At 45.2% G+C, this 21603-nt stretch overlaps 1 protein-coding gene across 1 annotated transcript in view; it reads left to right on the plus strand.

Annotated features, from left to right (window-relative positions):
- The first annotated feature begins 17592 nt into the window (after window positions 1–17592).
- The window catches only part of LOC122935252 (glypican-1-like), an 81295-nt gene continuing 77284 nt past the window's right edge, over window positions 17593–21603 (plus strand). The window contains exon 1 of the mRNA XM_044291014.1: window positions 17593–18433. Within this exon, the coding sequence (XP_044146949.1) occupies window positions 18268–18433 (166 nt within the window). The 5' untranslated portion in view covers window positions 17593–18267. The remainder of the gene's footprint in view (window positions 18434–21603) is intronic.

Consider the following 21603-nt stretch of genomic DNA (forward strand, 5'->3'; position numbering starts at 1 on the left):
TTGTGAAAATAAAAAATTTGGAATTTTTCTGGAAATAAAATTGTAATTTTTCATTTTCACAGCCAATTCCATGAATCACCTTTGCGGACAAAATTCTAACTACACATCTTGAAATATTCCTTGAGGGGTGTAGTTTCCAGAATGGGGTCACTTTTTGGGGTCCACTCTAGGGGTACCTCAGGGTGTCTTCATATAAGACATAGCTCCCAAAAGCCAATCCTGCAAAATTTGTCCTCCAAAAGCCTTATTGCGCTACTTCCCTTTTGAACCCTGCCATGCATCCAGACATCATTTTTTTAGAACATATGGGGTGTTTCGGGAGGGAAATGGGGAACAAAATGTGTGGTGCATTTTGTCCTGTTTCCCCTTCTGAAAGTGAAAAATTGCATTTTCTAAATGATCCAAACATGAAGTAGACATATGGGGAATGTAAAGTAATTACTATTTTGGAGGTATTACTATCTATTATAAAAGTGAGAAATAGAAATTTGCTAATTTTTCAAAATTTTTGGTAAATTTTGTGGGGTTTTTTATAAATAAAAATGAAATTTAATTAACTCAATTTTACCACTGTCACGAAGTACAATATGTGAGGATAAAACAATCTCAGAATGGCTTGGATAAGTAAAAGTGTTTTGAAGTTATTACCACATAAAGTGACACATATCAGATTTGCTAAAAATGGCCAGGGTAAAAAGGTGAAAAATGGCCCGGTCCTGAAAGGGTTAACTTTGATAAATGCCATTCGCTGAAGTCAGACAACCCTTTAACCTACCCTAACCCTGGGTTCACACCTGAGCGTTTCTCAAACGCGCGTTTTACGCGCGTTTTTGTCGCGCGTTTTTATGCGCGTTTTTTGTAATAGTAAACGCGCGTTTGACGCGCGTTTGTGTGATTGACTGCAGTGTCCTATGGCCACAAACGCGCGTCAAAACGCCCCAAAGAAGCTCAAGTACTTGATTATGCGTCGGGCGTTTTACAGCGCGATCGTACGCGCTGTAAAACGCCCAGGTGAGAACCATTCCCATAGGGAAGCATTGGTTTTCATGTGTTGAGCGTTTTACAGTGCGTTTGAACGCGCTGTAAAACGCTCAGGTGTGAACCCAGCCTAAGGCTACGTGCACATGCTATTGTACCAAATTTTCCATGTGGATTTGCATTCTGATTTTGATGCATTTCTACAAAAATCCATGGCAAAACCTACGTGTTACATGCGGATTTGCCCCAGATTTTACCGTATGCATTTGCAAAGGGTAAAATTCACAATAAAAATGTGCAGAAACAATTGACATGCTGTAGATTTAAAAATTTGCACCGAAGGTCATTTTACACGCGGAACAGGTTTACAATGTGCACATGAGGATTAATCTTATCTGCTACATGCATGCAAATCTGAGCTGCAAATGTGCTCGTAATAGTACAAAGTGTGCATGATGCCTAAGGCTGGTTTCACACGGGTGTTGCGGGAAAAGAAGCGGGTGCGTTGCGGGAACATGCACGATTTTTCTGCGCGAGTGCAAAACATTGCAATGCGTTTTGCACGCGCGTGAGAAAAATCGGCATGTTTGGTACCCAAACCTTTGGGTTAGGTGTTGTCTAGATTGTATTATTTTCTCTTATAACATGGTTATAAGGGAAAATAATAGCATTCTTAATACAGAATGCATAGTACAATAGGGCTGGAGGGGTTAAAAAAAATAAAAAAATAATTTAACTCACCTTTATCCACTTGCTCGCGCAGCCCGGCTTCTCTTCTGTCTTCATCTTTGCTGTGCCCAGGAAAAGGTCCATTGATGATGTCGCTGTGCTCATCACATGGTCCATCACATGGTATTTTTTTACCATGTGATTGATCGTGTGATGGACCATGTGATGAGCGCAGTGACTTCATCAAAGGTCCTTTTCCTGTGCACAGAAAAGATGAAGACAAAAGAGAAGCCGGGCTGCGCGAGCAAGTGGATTAAGGTGAGTTAAATTATTATTATTATTTTAACCCCTCCAGCCCTATTTGACTATGCATTCTGTATTAAGAATTCTATCAAATCCACACTTGCTTGCGGATGCTTGCGATTTTCACGCAGCCCCATTTACTTCTATGGGGCTTGCATTGCGTGAAAAACGCACAATATAGAACATGCTGCGATTTTCACGCAACGCACAAGTGATGTGTGAAAATCACCGCTCATGTGCACAGCCCCATAGAAATGAAAGGGTCCAGATTCAGTGCGGGTGCAATACGTTCACCTCACGCATTGCACCCGCGCGGAAATCTCGCCCGTGTGAAAGGGGCCTAAGGCCTTTTTTACACGGCCGTGTGTCCCCCGTGGCCATATTGCGGGCACAAGCCGTGTGCATTCCGCATCACGGATGCGGATCCATTCACTTGAATGCAGTGCGGAACGGAACCACCGATGGGAAGCACTATAGAGTACTTCCATGGGGTTCCGTTCCGCAAAAAGATAGAACTTGTTCTATCTTTTTGTGGAACGGATGGATCGCGGACCCCATTCAAGTGAATGGGTCCGTGATCCGCATGCGGCTGGCCCACGGTCGGTGCCCATGCATTGCGGACCACAATTTGCTGTTCGCAGCACGGCCAGGGGGACAGACGTTCGTGTGAAGGAGGCCTATTGCTGTTATAAAGGAGCTCAGATAAACTCTTAGGGCTCATGCACAGGAGTGCGGGTGAATGCACATAAGACTTTCCTTGCGGATTTGTGTGCGTTTCTGCAGGATATCTGCACTAAAATCTACAATGTCTAATTGAAAAGGGTGAAATCTGTCGCTAAACCTGCAAACAAAACTGACATGCTAATAAATTTGAAGACTGCAATGCAGGTCAATTTCCACATGAAAAAAAAATGCAACGTGTACATAAGATTTGTGTAATCTCATACACTTTGCTGCGTTTTTTTAGGTGGCCTAAGTGTGTAGTAGAGTTATGTAAAGCTTGTTGTTGGTTTCCAATAGCAAGAACATAAGTAAGGGCACAACCACATGGCGTAGTCATGAGGCTGGTATGCCACCGCTGTGCTGCGGTCGAGTACCACTGCAAACGGGCCGCAGCTGCCTCTAATTAAACTAATCAGAACACAATGTTCCGTGGGTCTGTATTATTAATGGCCACGCGATACTGAAGATGCCTAGCAGCCATTAAAGGGAACCTGTCATCACCTTTATGCAGCCCGTACTAACTGCAGTATACAGTAGAGACAGGTGAGTTGATTTCAGCGGTCTGTCATTTAAAAGTTAAAATTAAGTGGTTGCCGAGAACCAACATCACAATCATTGCAGACTGGGCCTGGAAAAGAGTCACATCCACCTGAGAAGAGTCCTGGTTATACATAAATTCCTGCTCTCCTGCCCACCTGCTGATGACTGACAGGCTTCTACCTAGTTGTCTCCCTTTCTCTCTAGGAGAGAACTGCCAGTCATCAGCAGATGGGCAGGAGAGCAGGAGATTAGGAATAACCAGGACTCTACTCAGGTGGCCGGGACTCTTTTCCAGGCCCGGGCTGCAATGATTATAAAGCTGGTTATCAGCAACCACTTACTTTTAGCTCATGAGTGACACACCGCTGACATCAGCATGTCTGTCACCTCAGTGAGGTCAGCGTAAAGTTGATGACAGGTTCTCTTTAAAAGGGTTTTCTGAGACTTTTCTTCTAATGACCAGTCCCCAGGATAGGCCATCAGTATCTGATTGGGAGGGGTCCAACACCCAGGACCCACGCCGATTAGCTGTTTGAAAAGGCACCAGTAGCGCCACAGCCTTCTCTTAGCTTAGTCTAACGTTCCTATGAAGATCCAGATTCCTCTGTCGCTGCAACCCCACTTATTCCTACATCCAAAATCGCTGTTTAGCCATATCCTCTATTACCAGGATTAACCTTATTAAACCAGACACAAAGCCTGGTAGGTTTACCCCAGCTTCTTCCTTCAGATCCACTGCAGCATTATGGAGAAATGTACTGTTTGAAAATTATCCAAATCAGGCCTAAAGTGCACCAAAGACAGGCCCTAGCTACTTGGTGCACATTAGCTCCTCCGCTGTGCAGAGCTAGAAACTTCTACCTCCATTTCACTCACAGGGCTGAGCATCCAAAGCATCATGCCATCTGGCCCTGTAACCCTCCATTTGCACAGTATACCCTTGGTGCATGCACAATACTCTTGATTGTCCTGGCCCTGCCACAAAGAAGACCACACATGGACGCTTTGGATGCCTGGTCCTGTCAATCAAGTGGAGGGGGAGCATCCAGTACTGCAGAGTGGAAGAGCTAAAGCGATCTTCAAGAAAACAAAATGCAAAAATGAACAGAACACTTGCACTCTGACCTCCTCTTCTGCCATCCAAGATGGCTGCACCGCCATGTAGACTGTGTATCGGTAGCCTAAGACACTTCCTGCTTGTCCAGCCCTGCTCTTGGATTGGCCGGCGCTGTTCACATGAGCAGTGCTGACCAATCCGAGGGCAGCAAGAAGTGTATTGGGCTACCAAAAGCACAGTCTGAGAAATGGTGATGCCATCTTGGATGATAGAAGAGGAGCCTGGTAAACTGATGGAACTGCAGCTAAAAAGATTTAAAGGAAGTCACTGTGTAAATGTTCTGTTCGTTCCCTAGATGATGTGAATTTTTTCTTTTCTTGAAGGGACGATCGCTCTAAGCTGTTTCGAGTGGCTATGGCTGCCCCTGGGCACTTTAGATAATCATTTTACTATGGCTAACTCATTAAAAGGCGTACCCTCAATGTAGGCAGATCACACGACTGCTACAGTGGTCTTGGGACCCTGTGCTGAACTCCTTCTCTTCCTCATGTAAAATACTGCATTTTCATGCAACCACCACTAGGGGAGCTTCGGGAAAGAGATTATTACAGCTTCTAATTCAGTCAATAGTAACTGCATAATCTCCTATGCACACAGCTCCCCCTAGTGGTGGCTGCAGGCAGCTAGCTTTGTAACAAAAGGGAAGCAGGAGATTTATTAATGTATTTATTCCAGTTGTCGGGTGTAAATACTGTTAAAACTATGGTGGTCAGAATGAGTCTTGTTATGACGCACAGAGAAGTCAGATAAAGTGGGTGAGACACAGGGTGACTTTAAATTTTTTACAAATAAAATTTCATTAAAAAAAACCTACTTTAAATTATCTGAAATTCGGGGTCGTTTCACTTTGCATTCTGCATTGCCTGTGAGCGATTGACAAACAGATCCTGGGAAAGTGAGTCGGGCAAGGGGGTCCATGCTAAGTTATGCTATTGGGCCCTAGGAGATCTGTCTATGCCCTGGAATTCATTGTCACTTTTATTAGGCCCAAATTTCTTTAAAGGTACATTCATACGACCGTATTCCTCGATCCGCATCCGTTCTGCAATTTTGCGGAACGGGTGCGGACCCATGCATTTTCAATGTGGCCGCAAAAGATGCAGACAGCACACCGTGTGCTGTCTGCATCCATATTTTCGTTCCGCGGCCCCACAAAAAAGATAGAGCATGTCCTATTCTTGTCCGCAATCATGGATAAGAATAAGCATTTCTATCATAGGGCCGGCCAGGTGCGGTCCGCAAAATGCGGAACGCACATGGCCAACATCCATGTTTGCGGATCCGCAATTTGCAGTGAATTGGCATAGAATGCTGGGACTTGTTGTTCTGCTTGTCCCTAAATCTTTCCAAAATAGCAAATAATAATTCAGTCTTACAAATCTGCAAAACACATTACATCCCAAGCCGTGAAAATATGGTAAACGCAATGATTTAGCTGTTTGTGAAATACATTTTAACACTCTTGACACAGATATTTAGTGATGAATATTCATGGGCATTCAGCTTTTCCTCCACAACCCTTAACTATTTACTGACAAAGTGATATGTCCAGAAATTTGTAATATTTAACCCCCACACACAAAAGAGGTCAGAGTACAGGGGCCATTGGAGGATTTGACCAGGTCACAGTCTGAGTGAACAGGTCAGAGGGCAAACTTTTTTTCTTTACATGGAGCCCAGTGTCTGCTGGAAACATCTCTGTCTTCATATATTTATATCTCCCCAGTAATAGACAGTGACCGCTTGAGGATGAAGGTCAGCAGTCTTACTGCTTGTGACAGCAGGGGTCCTTCATTTTTTGCTGCCTTATCGGTTTTAGCCATGCATGCTTTTTTAGAACATAGTTAGAAATACTGAACTTGCATAAAAATATCCCAGAATCCATGATATCTGCAGGCAAACCAAGGCTTGTAATATAAAACATCAGATTATTATTATTTATTATTAAAGCGCCATTCATTCCATGGTGCTGTATATAAGATAAGCGGTGCACATACATAATACAGACAATTGCACTAATCATAAACAAGACGAGTTACAGACTGGTACAGAAGGAGAGAGGGCCCTGCCCGTGAGGGCTTACAATCTACATGGCATGGGAGAAGGACACAGTAGGAGAGGGTGAAGCTGGTCATGGCGGTATAGAGGCAGCAGGGTCACTGGTTGTAGGCTTGTCTGAAGAGGTGGGTTTCAGGTTTCTTTTGAAGGATTCCACGGTAGGCGAGAGTCTGATATGTTGGGGTAGCGAGTTCCAGAGTGTGGGGGGATGTACGGGAGAAATCTTGGAGGCGATTGTGGGAAGAGGTAATAAGAGGAGAGAAGAAGGTCTTGTGAAGATCAGAGATTGCGTGTGGGGATGTATCGGGAAAGTAGCTCAGAGATGTAGGGAGGGGACAGGTTGAGGACGGCCTTGTATGTAGTTGTTAGTACTTTGAAGTGAATTCGCTGGGCAATGGGGAGCCAGTGAAAGGATTGGCACAGGGGAAAGGCAGAGGAGTATTAGGGTGGGAGGTGTATTAGTCGGGCAGCAGAGTTGAGGATAGATTAGTGGGGTGCGAGAGTGCTAGATGGAAGGCCACAGAGGAGAATGTTGCAGTCTAGGTGGGAGATGATGAGGGCATGTCCAAGCATTTTCGCAGATTCAAAGTTAAGGAAAGCACGGATGTTTTTGAATTGGAGGCGGCACGTGGTGGAAAGGGTTTGGATGTGCGGTCGGAAGGAGAGGGCAGAATCCAAGGTCACTCCAAGGCAGCGGACTTGGTTGACCGGGGAGAGTGTGCAGCCATTGATTGTGATATAGATAGGTCTGTTGGGGGGGATTGAGCAAGATGGGGGAAAGATGATGAATTCTGTTTTACCCATGGAAGATAGGCATTGTGGGATTCTGGATAGTAAGGTGGTGATATCTGAACCAGAGAGGTAGATTTGTGTGTCGTCAGCATAAGAGTGATACTGAAAGCCATGGGACTCTATGAGATGTCCCAGGCCAAAAGTGTAGATAGAGAAGAGCAGGGGTCCTAGGACAGAGCCTTGCGGGACACTAACAGAAAGGGAATGAGACTAGGAGGTGGTGCAGGAGTGGGAAACGCTAAACGTCCGGTCTGTGAAGTATGATTCTCACACTGCTGATCAGTGCCTATGCCAAGTCTATTGGGAGAACTGCAAATGATTTAGGGATGCATCAGGGAGCCATACAAAGACTGTAGCGATATATTAAAGGGGGTGTCTCATCCTACACATTGATGGCATATCGCTAGGATATGCCACCAATGTCAGATAGTTGCAGGTCCCACCTCTGGGACCCACTCCACTCCTATCTCCAGACCGGCCCCCGAAGTGAACGGAGAGCAGCTGTGCATGCACGGCTTACCTCTGTTCACCGCTATGGGAGTTCCAAAAGTAGCCGAGCGCTGGCTCAGCTATTGCTGGCAGTCCCATCGTAGTGAATAGAGCGGTGACCGGGCTTGCGCAGTGTGCTCTCCAATCACCACCACAGGACTTCCGAAGATAGCCAAGTGCACTCGCTTGGCTATTTTTGGAAGTTCCATAGCGATGAACAGACAGCATGGTATACATGCACAGTGTGCTCTCCTTCGTTTGGGGGCCCTGTGCTAGAGAGGGGAGCGGATCCATATATGACATTGATGGCATATCCTAGCGATATGCCATCAATGTGTAAGATGAGACAATCCCTTTAAGCATGAGAAGAAAGAAAATGAAGATAACTCTCAAATGTTTTTACAAATAAATATTTCAGAGTGAAGTATCGCACTTGGCTTTACACCTCGGATGTTTCTACATCTGAGGAGAGGTTTCAGTCTTCACTACACTGGGAAAGTGGTACTGACCATCACTGCTCTTAGGCCCCTTTCACATGGGCAAGAATTCCGCGCGGGTGCAATGCGTGAGGTGAATGCATTACACCCACACTGAATCCAGACGCATTCACTTCAATGGGGCTGTGCACATGAGCGGTGCTTTTCATGCATCACTTGTGCATTTTTCACGCAACACAGGCCCCATAGAAGTGAATGGGGCTGTGTGAAAATCGCAAGCATCCGCAAGCAAGTGCAGATACGGTGCGATTTTCATGCATGGTTGCTAAGGAGACGATCGGGATGGGTACCAGATCTTTATTATTTTCCCTTATAACATGGCTATAAGGGAAAATAATAGCATTCTTAATACAGAATGCTAAGTAAATTAGGGGTGGAGGGGTTAAAAAATAATAAACTAATTTAACTCAACCCATCCATTTGGTCGCGTAGCAGATCTCTTCTTTCTTCAGGACCTGGGTAAAGGACCTTTGATGAGGTCACTACGTTCATCACATGGTCCATCACACGATCCATCACATGGTTCATCACCATGGTGATGGACCATGTGATGCGCGCAGGGACATCATTAAAGGTCCTTTACCCAGGTCCTGAAGAAAGAAGAGGAGATCCACTACGTTACCAAGTGGATGGGGTGAGTTAAAATTGTTTATTATTTTTTAACCCCTCCATCCCTGTTTTGTATTATTTTGGCTTATAACCAGGGCTTTTTTTCTCAGAGAAAAGGTGGTGGAACTCCCCCCCCCTCCCCTGGCCACGGCCCTACCCACCCCTAGGACCGCCCCCTAAAACCGCCCGTTTAGAGAACAGGGATGCAAGTAAAATTTGGGGGGGCTATAAAAGTCCAGCCCAGCAAAGAAACCCCCCAGATGGGGACTGCACTGTTAATGGGGGATCTGGGGATGGCACTGTTAATGGGGGATCTGGGAATGGCACTGTTAATGAGGGATCTGGGGATGGCACTGTTATGGGGTGGAGGATCTGTGGATGGCATCCACAGATCCCCCATCCTATAACAGTGCCATCCACAGACCCCCCCCCACCCCATAACAGTGCCATCCACAGACCCCCCACCCCATAACAGTGCCATCCACAGACCCCCCCACCCCATAACAGTGCCATCCACAGACCCCCCCATCCTATAACAGTGCCATCCACAGACCCCCCCACCCCATAACAGTGCCATCCACAGACCCCCCCCACCCCATAACAGTGCCATCCACAGACCCCCCACCCCATAACAGTGCCATCCACAGACCCCCCCACCCCATAACAGTGTCATCCACAGACCCCCCCACCCCATAACAGTGTCATCCACAGACCCCTCATTGCCGCTCCAGTACAGTTATAAAATGTGTAATTAAATTAATAATGATTCATGCTGCCCCCTCTGTAGTATAACATTCAATATATTGTACTCACAGGGCCACTGTTATATTGTAATGCAGGCCGGCCGGGCAGACGAGCGGCAGAGTCACTAACTGACGTCACGTGCCTGCACCGCCTGCTTCATTCATAAAGTAGGCGGTGCAGCCACATGACGTCAGTCAGTCACGCTGCCGCTCGTCTGCCCGGCCGGCCTGCATTACGATATAACAGTAGCCCTGTGAGTACAATATATTGAATGTTATACTACAGAGGGGGCAGCATGAATCATTATTAATTTAATTACACATTTTATAACTGTACTGGAGCGGCGGGGCCGGAGCACAGTGAACGCACCGGCCCCCAGCTCCTCCTCCCAGTCCCTCCCCACTGATACATCGCAGCCTGCGATGCTGGAGCATGGCAGGCTGCGATGTCAAAAGGTGGCGGAACGCCGTTCCGGTGCGTTCCGCCAGAAAAAAAGCCCTGCTTATAACCATGTTATAAGGGAAAATAATAAAATCTACACAACACCTAACCCAAACCCGAACTTCTGTGAAGAAGTTCTAGTCTGGGTACCAAACATGCAGATTTTTCTCACGCACGTGCAAAACGCATTAAAACGCTTCGCACTCGCAGGGAAAGCCCATGTGAACTCAGCCTTAGTAATAAGGTCAGTGGTGTAAGAGAGCAGGGGAGCTGGTGATCTGCTTAATACCACTAGATATACCCCATCCCGCTACTATTGATCCTCGTTAGTGATACTATACCGGAGCTATACATTGCTGATACACAGTGTGGTCTGAGCTGTTTTTAGGGGGTTACGCCCCCCAGCAACAGGTTTAGAAGTGAAGGCGGCCTTGCACAGACACATGTATTCAGCTTAATAGTGTAATTGCACTTTCATAGCTCCTAGGTACAGTATTGGATTACAATTATCCTTGTGTAAGTTTTTTCCTATTTTAAGTAAATAACATAATAAAGTTGGTTTGTTATTTTATTTTAGCGTCCCTTTAACCTGTTACGTCATGATGCCCTGGTACTTAAGGTCACATGACGTACCGATACGTCATGTGTATTTACGATCACCGCTGCGCAGGGATCGGAACAGAGTGGTCGTAAACTGCTGTATGACCAAACGGCAGGGGGCAGAAGGAAAGGAACGCCATATGGTTTCCGGAAGGCAGATTTTGATGGTCTTTTTTTTTGGCACCATGTCCCATTTGAAGAACCCCTGATGCACCCTAGAGTAGAAACTTCATAAAAGTGACCCCATCTAAGAAGCTACACCCCTCAAGGTATTCAAAATCGAAATTCTGAAATTTTATCTCCATTTGCCATTAACTCTTGTGGAACACCTAAAGGGTTAACGATGTTTGTAAAATCAATTTTGAATAACTTGAGGGGTGTAGTTTCTAGAATGGGATCATTTTTGGGTGGTTTCTATTATGTAAAGCCTCACAAAGTGACTTCAGATGTGAACTGGTCATTAAAAAGTGGGTATTTGCTTCTAAACTTCTAAGCCTTGCAACATCCCCCAAAAATAAAATGGTATTCCCAAAATGATCCAAACATGAAGTAGACATGAAGGGGGAATGTAAAGTAATAACTATTTTTGGAGGTATTACTATGTATTATAGAAGTAGAGAAATTTAAACTTGGAAATTTGCTATTTTTTCTAAATACTTTGTAAATTTGGTATTTTTTTATAAATAAAAAAAAATTAATGACTCTATTTTACCAGTGTCATGAAGTACAATATGTGACGAAAAAACAAAGTGGCCTGGTCCTTAAGGGGTTAAACACGGTGATCTGGAATTGGTGGTGATGTCATTGTGAATATCCATTAGTAATTACGGTGATACTTATCTAAAAAGAATTGTACACAGGAATGGCAGGATTTTTGTCAGGTGGTGTTAATACAACAGGTTGGGCAGATGAAGCCAGGCTAGTGTTTTCAGAGGCAAATCTACCAGTGGAATCTCGAGCGCCGAGTATTAATGGTTCCTTTAAACAACTAACTAACACATATAAAGATAACATTAGAGGATGGTGGGAAATCAAGACATTGGAAACATATATAAAGCTCGGGATTGTACCTCGCGGTCTCAAAATTCCATTGGTACCTTTAGTCCACATTCGTTCCACTGAGTTCCTCAAAAAGTGGGAAAAGGAATTGATTGACTCCTCTTTACATCTAATGTTCCTAATGCTAGAAGAGGAGCGCATAGTGTACGGCAAAAATACTATCGCTTTGAGGGAACAGATTGAAGGTATAAAATAATTTGCGAGCAATCCCGAATTTCCGAGGAAAGAACAAACACTCCAACAAACAGTGGAGAGATTTACGGCTCAAATAAAGGAGCGAAAACATTTTCAATTTGTCAGGGATTCCACCAATTTTAAAGAGGGACATATATTTGACTACAGTCAAAAACAAAGTAAGGCGCTTTAATTAGAGACTGAGCACTAATCTTCAGAGGGTGAGTCTGATTGAGGTTTCAACAAAGCACAACCATTTTTGCCAAATCAACCAGCCCCATCCAGAGGTAGGACTTACAACAGAGGCAGACGTGCAAGAGGCCCATGCAACAGGGGAAATTTTTTAGGGAGAGACCAACCTATGTCCGATTACCTCTTGAGAGACATATAAAATAGCACCTCAACATAAGAGGGGGTTCCCTTCTGATAAAATGAAGATCATTAATTTGTCCAAGAATCCCTCAACAGTGATGTGATGAGTCTCCTCAAGAAGGGCTTGTCGTTTGTTCCCACAAATGCATTTAATGTTGTATTTGATTGGGTTAGGGACTTCCACTTATTCATACGCAAGCTAAAGTGGAGGAAATTTTTCATCACACATGATAGAGCACTATGTGAGGCGTTGGGCATTGACACTGAAGAGCTGCCAGATGTTCAAATACTGGTGGATCTTTGGGAAGAGGGGAATAGAGGTTTAGGGCAAGGTCCATTCACGAACTTGAAACTTCCATCCTCAAAAACTTGCCCTTAGGTGATTATACACCATGTGACATTTTTTTGAAGGACCAGCTAAAGAAACTGGAGGGACATGACTAGGGCAGAAATGACAGTGCTGAGGTCTTTAGAGTCAGAATCTTCGATTGTTATAAAACCTTCTGACTAGGAAGGGAATATCGTAATTCTAGACTGTCAGCAATACACGGATATGTGCATGAGGATTTTGGATGATCGACAATGTTATGCAGTTCTTTCATCCAACCCAATGGTAGCACATCGTCATGAGCTGCAGACTATTTTATCACGGGTCCTTGAACTCAGACTTATAAGTAGATCAGAGTTTGACTTCTTATTGCCCAAAAATGCGCAAATGGCCTACTTTTATGGGCTCCCTAAAATTCACAAGGGTCTCAACCCACTCAAGGGAAGACCTATTGTGTCAGGTACGAACAGCCTGACGCACCCAATCAGAACATATGTGGACCAGATACTAAGACCATTCGTCACTGCCTTGCTTTCCTACGCCAGGGATTCATCGGATGTCATCAAACGTATTGAGGGCATCCAGATGGAAGATGACATGCTATTAGCAAGCCTGGACGTAGAGGCACTGTATAGCTCTATTCCCCATGATAAGGGATGCGAGACAGTGGCAAATGCTCTTTCTCAACGAGGTACCCACCTCCATAACCACAATACATTTGTGCTCCAACTGATGTCATTTATTTTGGAGCATAATACGTTCCTCTTCAATAATAAGTTTTACCTGCAAACAAAGGGCATGGCCATGGGGAGCCCGTGTGCCCACACGTTCACCAATATATATCTAGGCAGGTGGGAACGTGAGATTGTTACTGGAGAGGCATTCAGGGAAGAAGCGTAGTCAATTGTTTACTGGATTAGATACATTGATGACATGTTCATTCTCTGGAAGGGGGACAGTGGTACATTTGCATGTTTTGTGGCCAAACTTAATGTTAACGATTGGGGCCTTTTTTTCACATATGAGACCCACCCGTTGAGCATTACATTTTTAGACCTGACCATCTATAGGAGAGAGGATGGTAGTCTCAGCACGAAATTATTCCAAAAAAAGACAACCACCAACAGACTTTTGGGTTGCAAGAGTTGTCAAACCCCGAAGACGTGGTATTCCCAAGAGTCAGTATTTGAGACTAAGATGCAACTGCTCAACCCTACGGGACTTTCAGAAGGCGGCCGCGGATTTACAGAGGTTTTTATCTCAGGGCTATCCTGACAAAGTTCTTAAACGAGCATATCATTATGCCCTTAGTCAGGATATTATCCCTATAATCCCTATTAAACCTGCGTGTAAGGGAGGAACCAACGGAACAAATTCGCATCATTAGCAACTTTGATAATTCCCATGAAGCTGTGAGGGGAGTGCTATCAGAATTTTGTGGCATCTTGCGTGCTGAACCGGATGTGAGACATCTGGTTGGAGAGAGACCAATCATTACATATCGACGAGGCCGTAATATTAGAGATTGCCTTGTGCACAGTTTCTTCCAACCGCCTGTGGCCACAAGTAACTGGTTACAAAATCCGCTAAAAGGCACGTTTAGATGTGGAAAGTGCATTGCCTGCAGTTCCATCAAAAAAGGTAGCATATTTACTTGTTCGTCCATCCACAGGCCGGTCCTATGACATCAGAAGTTTCATTAACTGTCAGACCATGGGACTGGTGTACTGGTGACCTGTACATGTGGTATGCAATATGTAGGCAAGACGCTGAGAGAGTTCAGGTGGCGTATAGGGGAGCATTTTGGAGATATTCACAAAAAAGCAGATACCCCTATTGAGCGCCATATGTCTGAATGCCATCCTGACGGTACAGCCTCCATTAGCTTCCAGGGCGTTGAAGTGGTCAGAGCATCACCCAGAGGTGGAGATAAGGACAAACGTCTGCTCCAGAAAGAGGCTTAATGGACCTTCCGTCTGGGTACAGTACGCCCAGATCATCTGAATGATTACATCTCATATAGTTGTTTTCTGTGATGTCTTAATAGGTGGATAGTCATCTTGCTCTGGGGACAGTTGGATGACAGCCCATGAATGCTTTAGGGCAGTTAGGTGATTTTTTTGTTGTGCTTGGCCATAAACTTAACTTCTATGGTTGATTATCTTTTTGATAACAAATACACTATCTCTATGGCCAGCTGGTATTGATATGGTCGACTTATTAGGGGTCATTGAGTATAATGTATTCTGTTTCACATGCCTGGTGTTCATATTGCCCCCACTGCTTGGGACCACCTTACAGATATGACAATTCGCCATATAATTCCTGCAATAAATAGGTACGATACCTACACACATAAGACCGGCCTCCATGACGTGCAGCTGACGTCTGCCCAGGGGAGTGTCTCCGCGGGCGCTCCTGTCTCCCGAGCTGCTATCAGCTGATTGGATGGGCCGGCCTCCAGGGGGAGGAGTTACCTTGTTGAAGGATTCAGAGTTCGGCGGCCGCTTTACGGCCGCACCAGTGCCGGGTCCGCTGCCACATGTGAGAGGTGGCGCGCTCGCTATATGTTTGTTTGTCTGTTCTATAATCACTAATACTGGAATGAGTAGTAATGAGGCTCCTGAGGAGGTCAGGACACTAGAAACGCGTGGAGCCAGTGTGGAGCTACAGCCAGTGTCAGCAGACGTAATTGAGCTACACTAGATAGCGTCAGTCAGTTTTTAATATAAGTTAGTAATAAGGTCAGTGGTTTAAGAGAGCAGGGGAGCTGGTGAATTAGGGATCTACTGGATGATCTGCCTAATACCACTAGGTATACTCCACCCCCACCCCGCTACCGTTGATCCTCGTTAGTAGGGGTGGGCGATATATGCGATATGGACAAAAATAAATCTGTGCAACCATACAGATTTTGTCCATATTGCATATATCGCCGGACCGCGATATGACCAGGAGCAGTAGTGAATAGACGAATCCGAACCTTCTCACCGCCGTGGCTCCGGCTCCCGACTCTGCACCGCGCTGTACTGTAGTTGCTGACACTGACCGCTGGCTGACACTGTGTGTGACGTCAGGTCCTGCAATGCATGCTGGGAGGAAGATGCGACAACACCTGTGGACTGCCGACTCGCCGAGCACCCTGCAGGAAAGGTAAGTATAACGATTCTTCTGGGGGAAAGGGGGGCTGCAGGATTGGGGGGGGGGGGGATCTATTTGCAAAGGATGGCCATGGGGCTGATGGCACTGGCTCTTCTGGGACATATGGCAGATGATGGCAAATGCCATGGGGCTTGGGGCTGATGGCACTGGGGGACAAGGACATGTCTGATGGCAGATGATGGCAAATGCCATGGGGCTTGGGGATATTGGCATTGGCTCTGGGGGACATGTCTTATGGCAGTTTTGTAATTTGTATTTGTTGTATACATACAGAAGAAAATACTATATTGCGATATATATCACATATTGCACATGCTTCAAATTATATTGCAATATAGATTTTGGGCCATATCGCCCACCCCTTCTCGTTAGTGATACTATACCGGAGCTACACATTGCTGATACACAGTGTGGTCTGAGCTGTTGTTAGGGGTTATGCCCCCCAGGTTTAGGAGTGAAGGCGGCCTTGCACAGACACATGTACCGTATTCAGCTTAATAGTGTAATTGCTACAGGTCATCTGTACAGTGTGATATTACACACAGATAATACCCGGTACAGTGTGATATTACACACAGATAACACACGGTACAGGGTGATATACACAGATAATACAGGGTGATATACACACACAATACCGGGTGATATACACACATATAACACAGGGTGATATACACACATATAACACAGGGTGATATACACACATATAACACAGGGTGATATACACACATATAACACAGGGTGATATACACACATATAACACAGGGTGATATACACACATATAACACAGGGTGATATACACACATAATAACACAGGGTGATATACACACATATAACACAGGGTGATATACACACACATAATACAGGGTGATATACACACATACACATAACACAGGGTGATATACACACATATAACACAGGGTGATATACACACATACACATAACACAGGGTGATACACACACACATACTACCGGGTGATATACACACACATAATACAGGGTGATATACACACATATAAACAGGGTGATATACACACATACACATAACACAGGGTGATACACACACACATAACACAGGGTGATATACACACATACACATAACACAGGGTGATATACACACACATAATACAGGGTGATATACACACACATAATACAGGGTGATATACACACATACACATAACACAGGGTGATATACACACACATAATACCGGGTGATATACACACATATAACACAGGGTGATATACACACATACACATAACACAGGGTGATACACACACACACATAACACAGGGTGATATACACACATATAACACAGGGTGATATACACACATACACATAACACAGGGTGATATACACACACATAATACAGGGTGATATACACAATACAGGGTGATATACACACACACATAATACAGGGTGATATACACACACACATAACACAGGGTGATACACACATAATACAGGGTGATATACACACACACACATAATACAGGGTGATATACACACATACACATAACACAGGGTGATACACACAATACAGGGTGATATACACACACACACACATAATACAGGGTGATATACACACACATAATACAGGGTGATATACACACATAATACAGGGTGATATACACACACACACACATAATACAGGGTGATACACACAATACAGGGTGATATACACACACACACACATAATACAGGGTGATATACACACACATAATACAGGGTGATACACACAATACAGGGTGATATACACACACACACATAACACAGGGTGATATTACACACCTGACATCCTCTGCTCCCACCCCTCGCCCGGCTCTCCCACCACCACCCAGCATGTACAGGACATGACAGCAGGCCGGGATGTGCCGCCGCCTCTGATTGGCTGCTCCTCCTCAATGTGCTCGTGCAGCGCCGAGCGGCGGCTCAGTGTGTGGAGGGGAGCGGACCGTCAGCATCGTCCTCGGCGGCGGCTGTAGCATCTAAGCCATCAGTGTGGAGACTTCTCCGGACGTCGCTGCAGACCTGGTGTGACACCTTACAAGAAGGGACTTGCTGAGGGACACCATGTGGGAGGACTCCGCACAGTGACCGCTGCAGTGAGCCAGCTCTTCTGTAGGTGATGTGATACCACCGTGGCCCCTGGAGCTGGATGTCACTGTCCTGGGAGAGCCCTGCTGAGCTCTAGGAATTCTTGACTCTGCTACGTTCCTCCCCATAAAGGACTACACCCCACCAGGCTGAGCATCCTCCTGCCTGTAGTGACTGCAGCTGCCTGGCTCCAGTGCACTGCCACCCACTGCCTCACTATCTCCATGTAGAAGCATCCACATCCTGGACATGCCCTCTAACAGCTCCCCTGCCTTCTTCATGTCCTGGGGCTCCCCCGTGCCCCTCTTGTCATATGGATACTCAGCAGCCTCATACATGATGTGCTAGCTGGTGCTTGGGCTTCTTACTGTGAGGTGCCCTCAGCCATTCAGGACAAGATCTCAAGGGCTTTTTTGCCTGGTGAACTGTGCATGTTGTTTCCCTTGCCTGTGGTCACTATTTTTCATTTCCACAAGTTTATTTCTTGGCCTCTCAGCGTATCCCATCCACTGAGGACATGGAGTGGCCCTGTAGGTATCCCTGGTGGCATCTTGGAATTGTCTTCTTTGTGCATTGGGCAGCTGGAGACATGGGGAACAAAGCCAAGAGCTGTGAAGCGGTGAGACAGGTGTATAATGCCAAAGGCTTCAGCCTAAATGGAGTCCCTCAGTCAGAAATATCAGGTGAGTGCTAAACTGGTAGTTATGTTCTCATTTATTAAACCATAAAACAGGATGGAAGAAGAAATTGTCCATAGCTGTCCAGAAACCAGTCCTATGTTCAATTAGAAATCAACTAGTATGAGAACATACCACAGATATAGAGTTAGTGGTTTGGGTTACTGTACATTGGATTGATACTGTAGAGTAGGTCCTAAGGAGACCAGACCATGAGGTCCTATACTAGGTGTATATATAAGCAATATTAGATATCTGTAACCCCTACTACCGTGAAGGCGGAGGTACCCATCTCACAATAATATCAGCTACTTCCAGATAGAGCTGATGTGAAGAATAGACTGAGATGGAACCATGGCTCTTAGGTCAGAATGAATGGGGTTTGCTTTGGATGAGGTCTCTGTCCTTGTTCTCCTGTAATTGCCTCATCAGTAATGAGCCTCCTTGTCCCTACTGTGAGAATACTTCCCTCTTGCAGGTTGGTGTCTCTGTAGAAGGAGTAATGGTTCAATCAGCTAGAGCTCAGATTAGTCCTTTAGAATCTTCATAATGTCCAGGGTATAATCAGAGAAGACTGTGAAGGAATGGTCTTCTTGAGACCCTCATTAGACTGATGCATTGTAATTTTTCACCCATCCCATGTAACAGGCGCTCCCCTTGGTAGCTTGGATTTAGGCTTACTTTGGGTAACAACCCCTCAAGGTTATAACATTCCTCTGTGACATGCTATAGATCTCCTCAGACTGATTTCTCTTCATCTGTATACCTCAACTTGACATCTAAGGTGCGTTATCAGAAGTATCTCACCTGCAGACCGCGCCTGACATCTCGTGTTTACTCACTGTCTATTTGAAGTTGGTGCCCCCGATTGACATTTTCTAGGTGTGTTCTCTAACATGATTTCATCTGTATACCAAGCCTGACAGCTTTTTTTTTATTTTTTTCTAAGTTCTTTGCTAAGATTCCAGGTGTGTACTGAAGACTAACGCCTCAGTTGGGTCTTGTTAGGGCATGTTGGTTGATTTCAGGCTATTGACACATCTTAGTGATTTAGTAGCTTAGTTTTTGTACTGGATATAGGTTGTTGAGATATGGAAAACCCATACGCAAGCAATAGCTTTTCTAATGATGACTCAAAACGCGTGTGTTCGTCAGTGACAGCAAATGGTTAAACACGGGGCACAAAGTTATGGCTGGTCCCTGCTTAGCATTTTACAAGGTTGTTACTGCACATTATTTTGCCTTTGTGTGTTTTGCTGAACTCTTAAATGGCTTCTAGACAGTGTTATCAGCTTGAGGTCAGCTTTATGTGGTAGTCATTGATTTTGTAGGACTGATTTATAGGGCTGATTTATGGGGCTGAAGACACAGAAGCCTGGTTAGGGTGCTCGATTCTCCATCCACGGCGCAGTTTTTTTCACTTTGCTTGGTACATGGGGCTACACATTAAAATGTTGTGTCTACTATAAATAAAGACCACAATTGAATGAATTCTCATTTTTTTTCTTGCATTAGCTCTGCTTACTTCCATTAGATCACAGTGACACTCTCAGCTTCTGCATGGCGTGGTATCATGAGCTGCCTCATCTTCTGTTTGTGCGCTGGATTATGGGAAGACAGGCTGGATCATGTTGAAAGGAGACAGGAGGGCAGGCATTCACCTCTAGTTCCTCAGTTTTAATAGTATTACAGAAGGCATATACCAGATATAACACAGAAACAAACATCAGTCCCTGTTAGGGTACTTTCACACTAGCGTTTTTGTTTCCCGGTATTGAGTTCCGTCACAGGAGCTAAATACCGGAAAAAACTGATCAGTTTTATCCTAATGCACCCTGAACGGAATGCTCTCCATTCAGAATGCATCAGTTCAGTACCTCTTAAGTTTTTTGGGGACGCAGAAAATACAGCAGCATGCTGCAGTTTTCTCTCCGGCCAAAAATACTGAACACTTGACGGAATGACGCATTAACTTACATTGAAGTGTATTAGTACCTGATCCGGCAGTAAGTGACCTGGCTTTCTGGTCTGCGCATGCGCAGACCCTTAAAAATGCTAAAAAAATTATAATACCGGATCCGTTTTTCCGGATGACCCCGGATAGATGGATCCGGTATTTCAATACATTTGTCAGACTAATCCGTGTCCGTATGAAAAATGGCATCAGTTTGCGTCCGGATTGCTGGAATCCTCTGCCGCAAGTGTGAAAGTACCCTAAGCTCACAATCTAGGTCCAATTTCATGGAAAATCAGTTAACCTGTCAGTATGTTCTTGGCGGGTGGGAGGCAACCAGAGTACAGTACCTTGTGGAAGCCCACGCAAACACAGGGAGAGCATACAAACCCCAAGCAGATGTTGCCCTTGGTTTTATTGGAGCCCAGGACCTCTCAGAACGCTGAGCTACCATGTTATGTAAAAACGCCCTCAGGTGACATATAGAGTCCTTTTTATAAAGCAGAAAAGGTAATGGAATAATAATTAAAAAAAATTATTTACTGTTCCAAACCCCCCCGCCCCCCCCCTCCGGTCCAGCGCCGCTTCTCTGATCCTCCCAATATTGGCAGCCATGACGTCATATATTTGGTTGCATCAATGACGTGCCCATATACCACAGGGTCAGACTGCCCCACTAGAGGACCAGTGGATCCTCCAGTGGGCCCAGGCTCTGATGCTATATTTAACTCCAAATATCCAGGAAAAGAACCAATTTGGATGCATTTGGAGCCAATCACTCGCCTCTAGGGTCTATTTATGTGATTCAAACCCTATTAAACGTTATTGAGGATAATTCTGCTTGTGGGCCCCAGGAGCTCCAGTCTGACACGGCAAGATCGCTTTCGCCAACTACTGGCCTGAGCTCTATACAGCTGCATTGGTCACGTGTGGCATACAGGCACATCACCACTGCAGTCAGGAAGACAAAGCTTGGTGGGAAGAACACAGCAGCGGTGCTGGAACGGAAGGGGTTCTGAACAGTGAGTATACTGTCTTTAAAAAAAAAAAGTTGGACAACCCCTTTAAAAGGGTTGTCTCATTTAAGATATTGGTGGCATATCGCTAAGTTATGCCACCAATATCAGATAGGTGCAGGTCCCACCTCTGGGATCTGCACCCATCTCTAGAACGGGACCCCCGAAGTAAGTGAAGAGCAGCTGCGCATGCGCGGCCAACCTCC

The sequence above is a fragment of the Bufo gargarizans genome, chromosome 4, assembly GCF_014858855.1.
Source record: "Bufo gargarizans isolate SCDJY-AF-19 chromosome 4, ASM1485885v1, whole genome shotgun sequence".
Taxonomy (NCBI): Eukaryota; Metazoa; Chordata; class Amphibia; order Anura; family Bufonidae; genus Bufo; species Bufo gargarizans.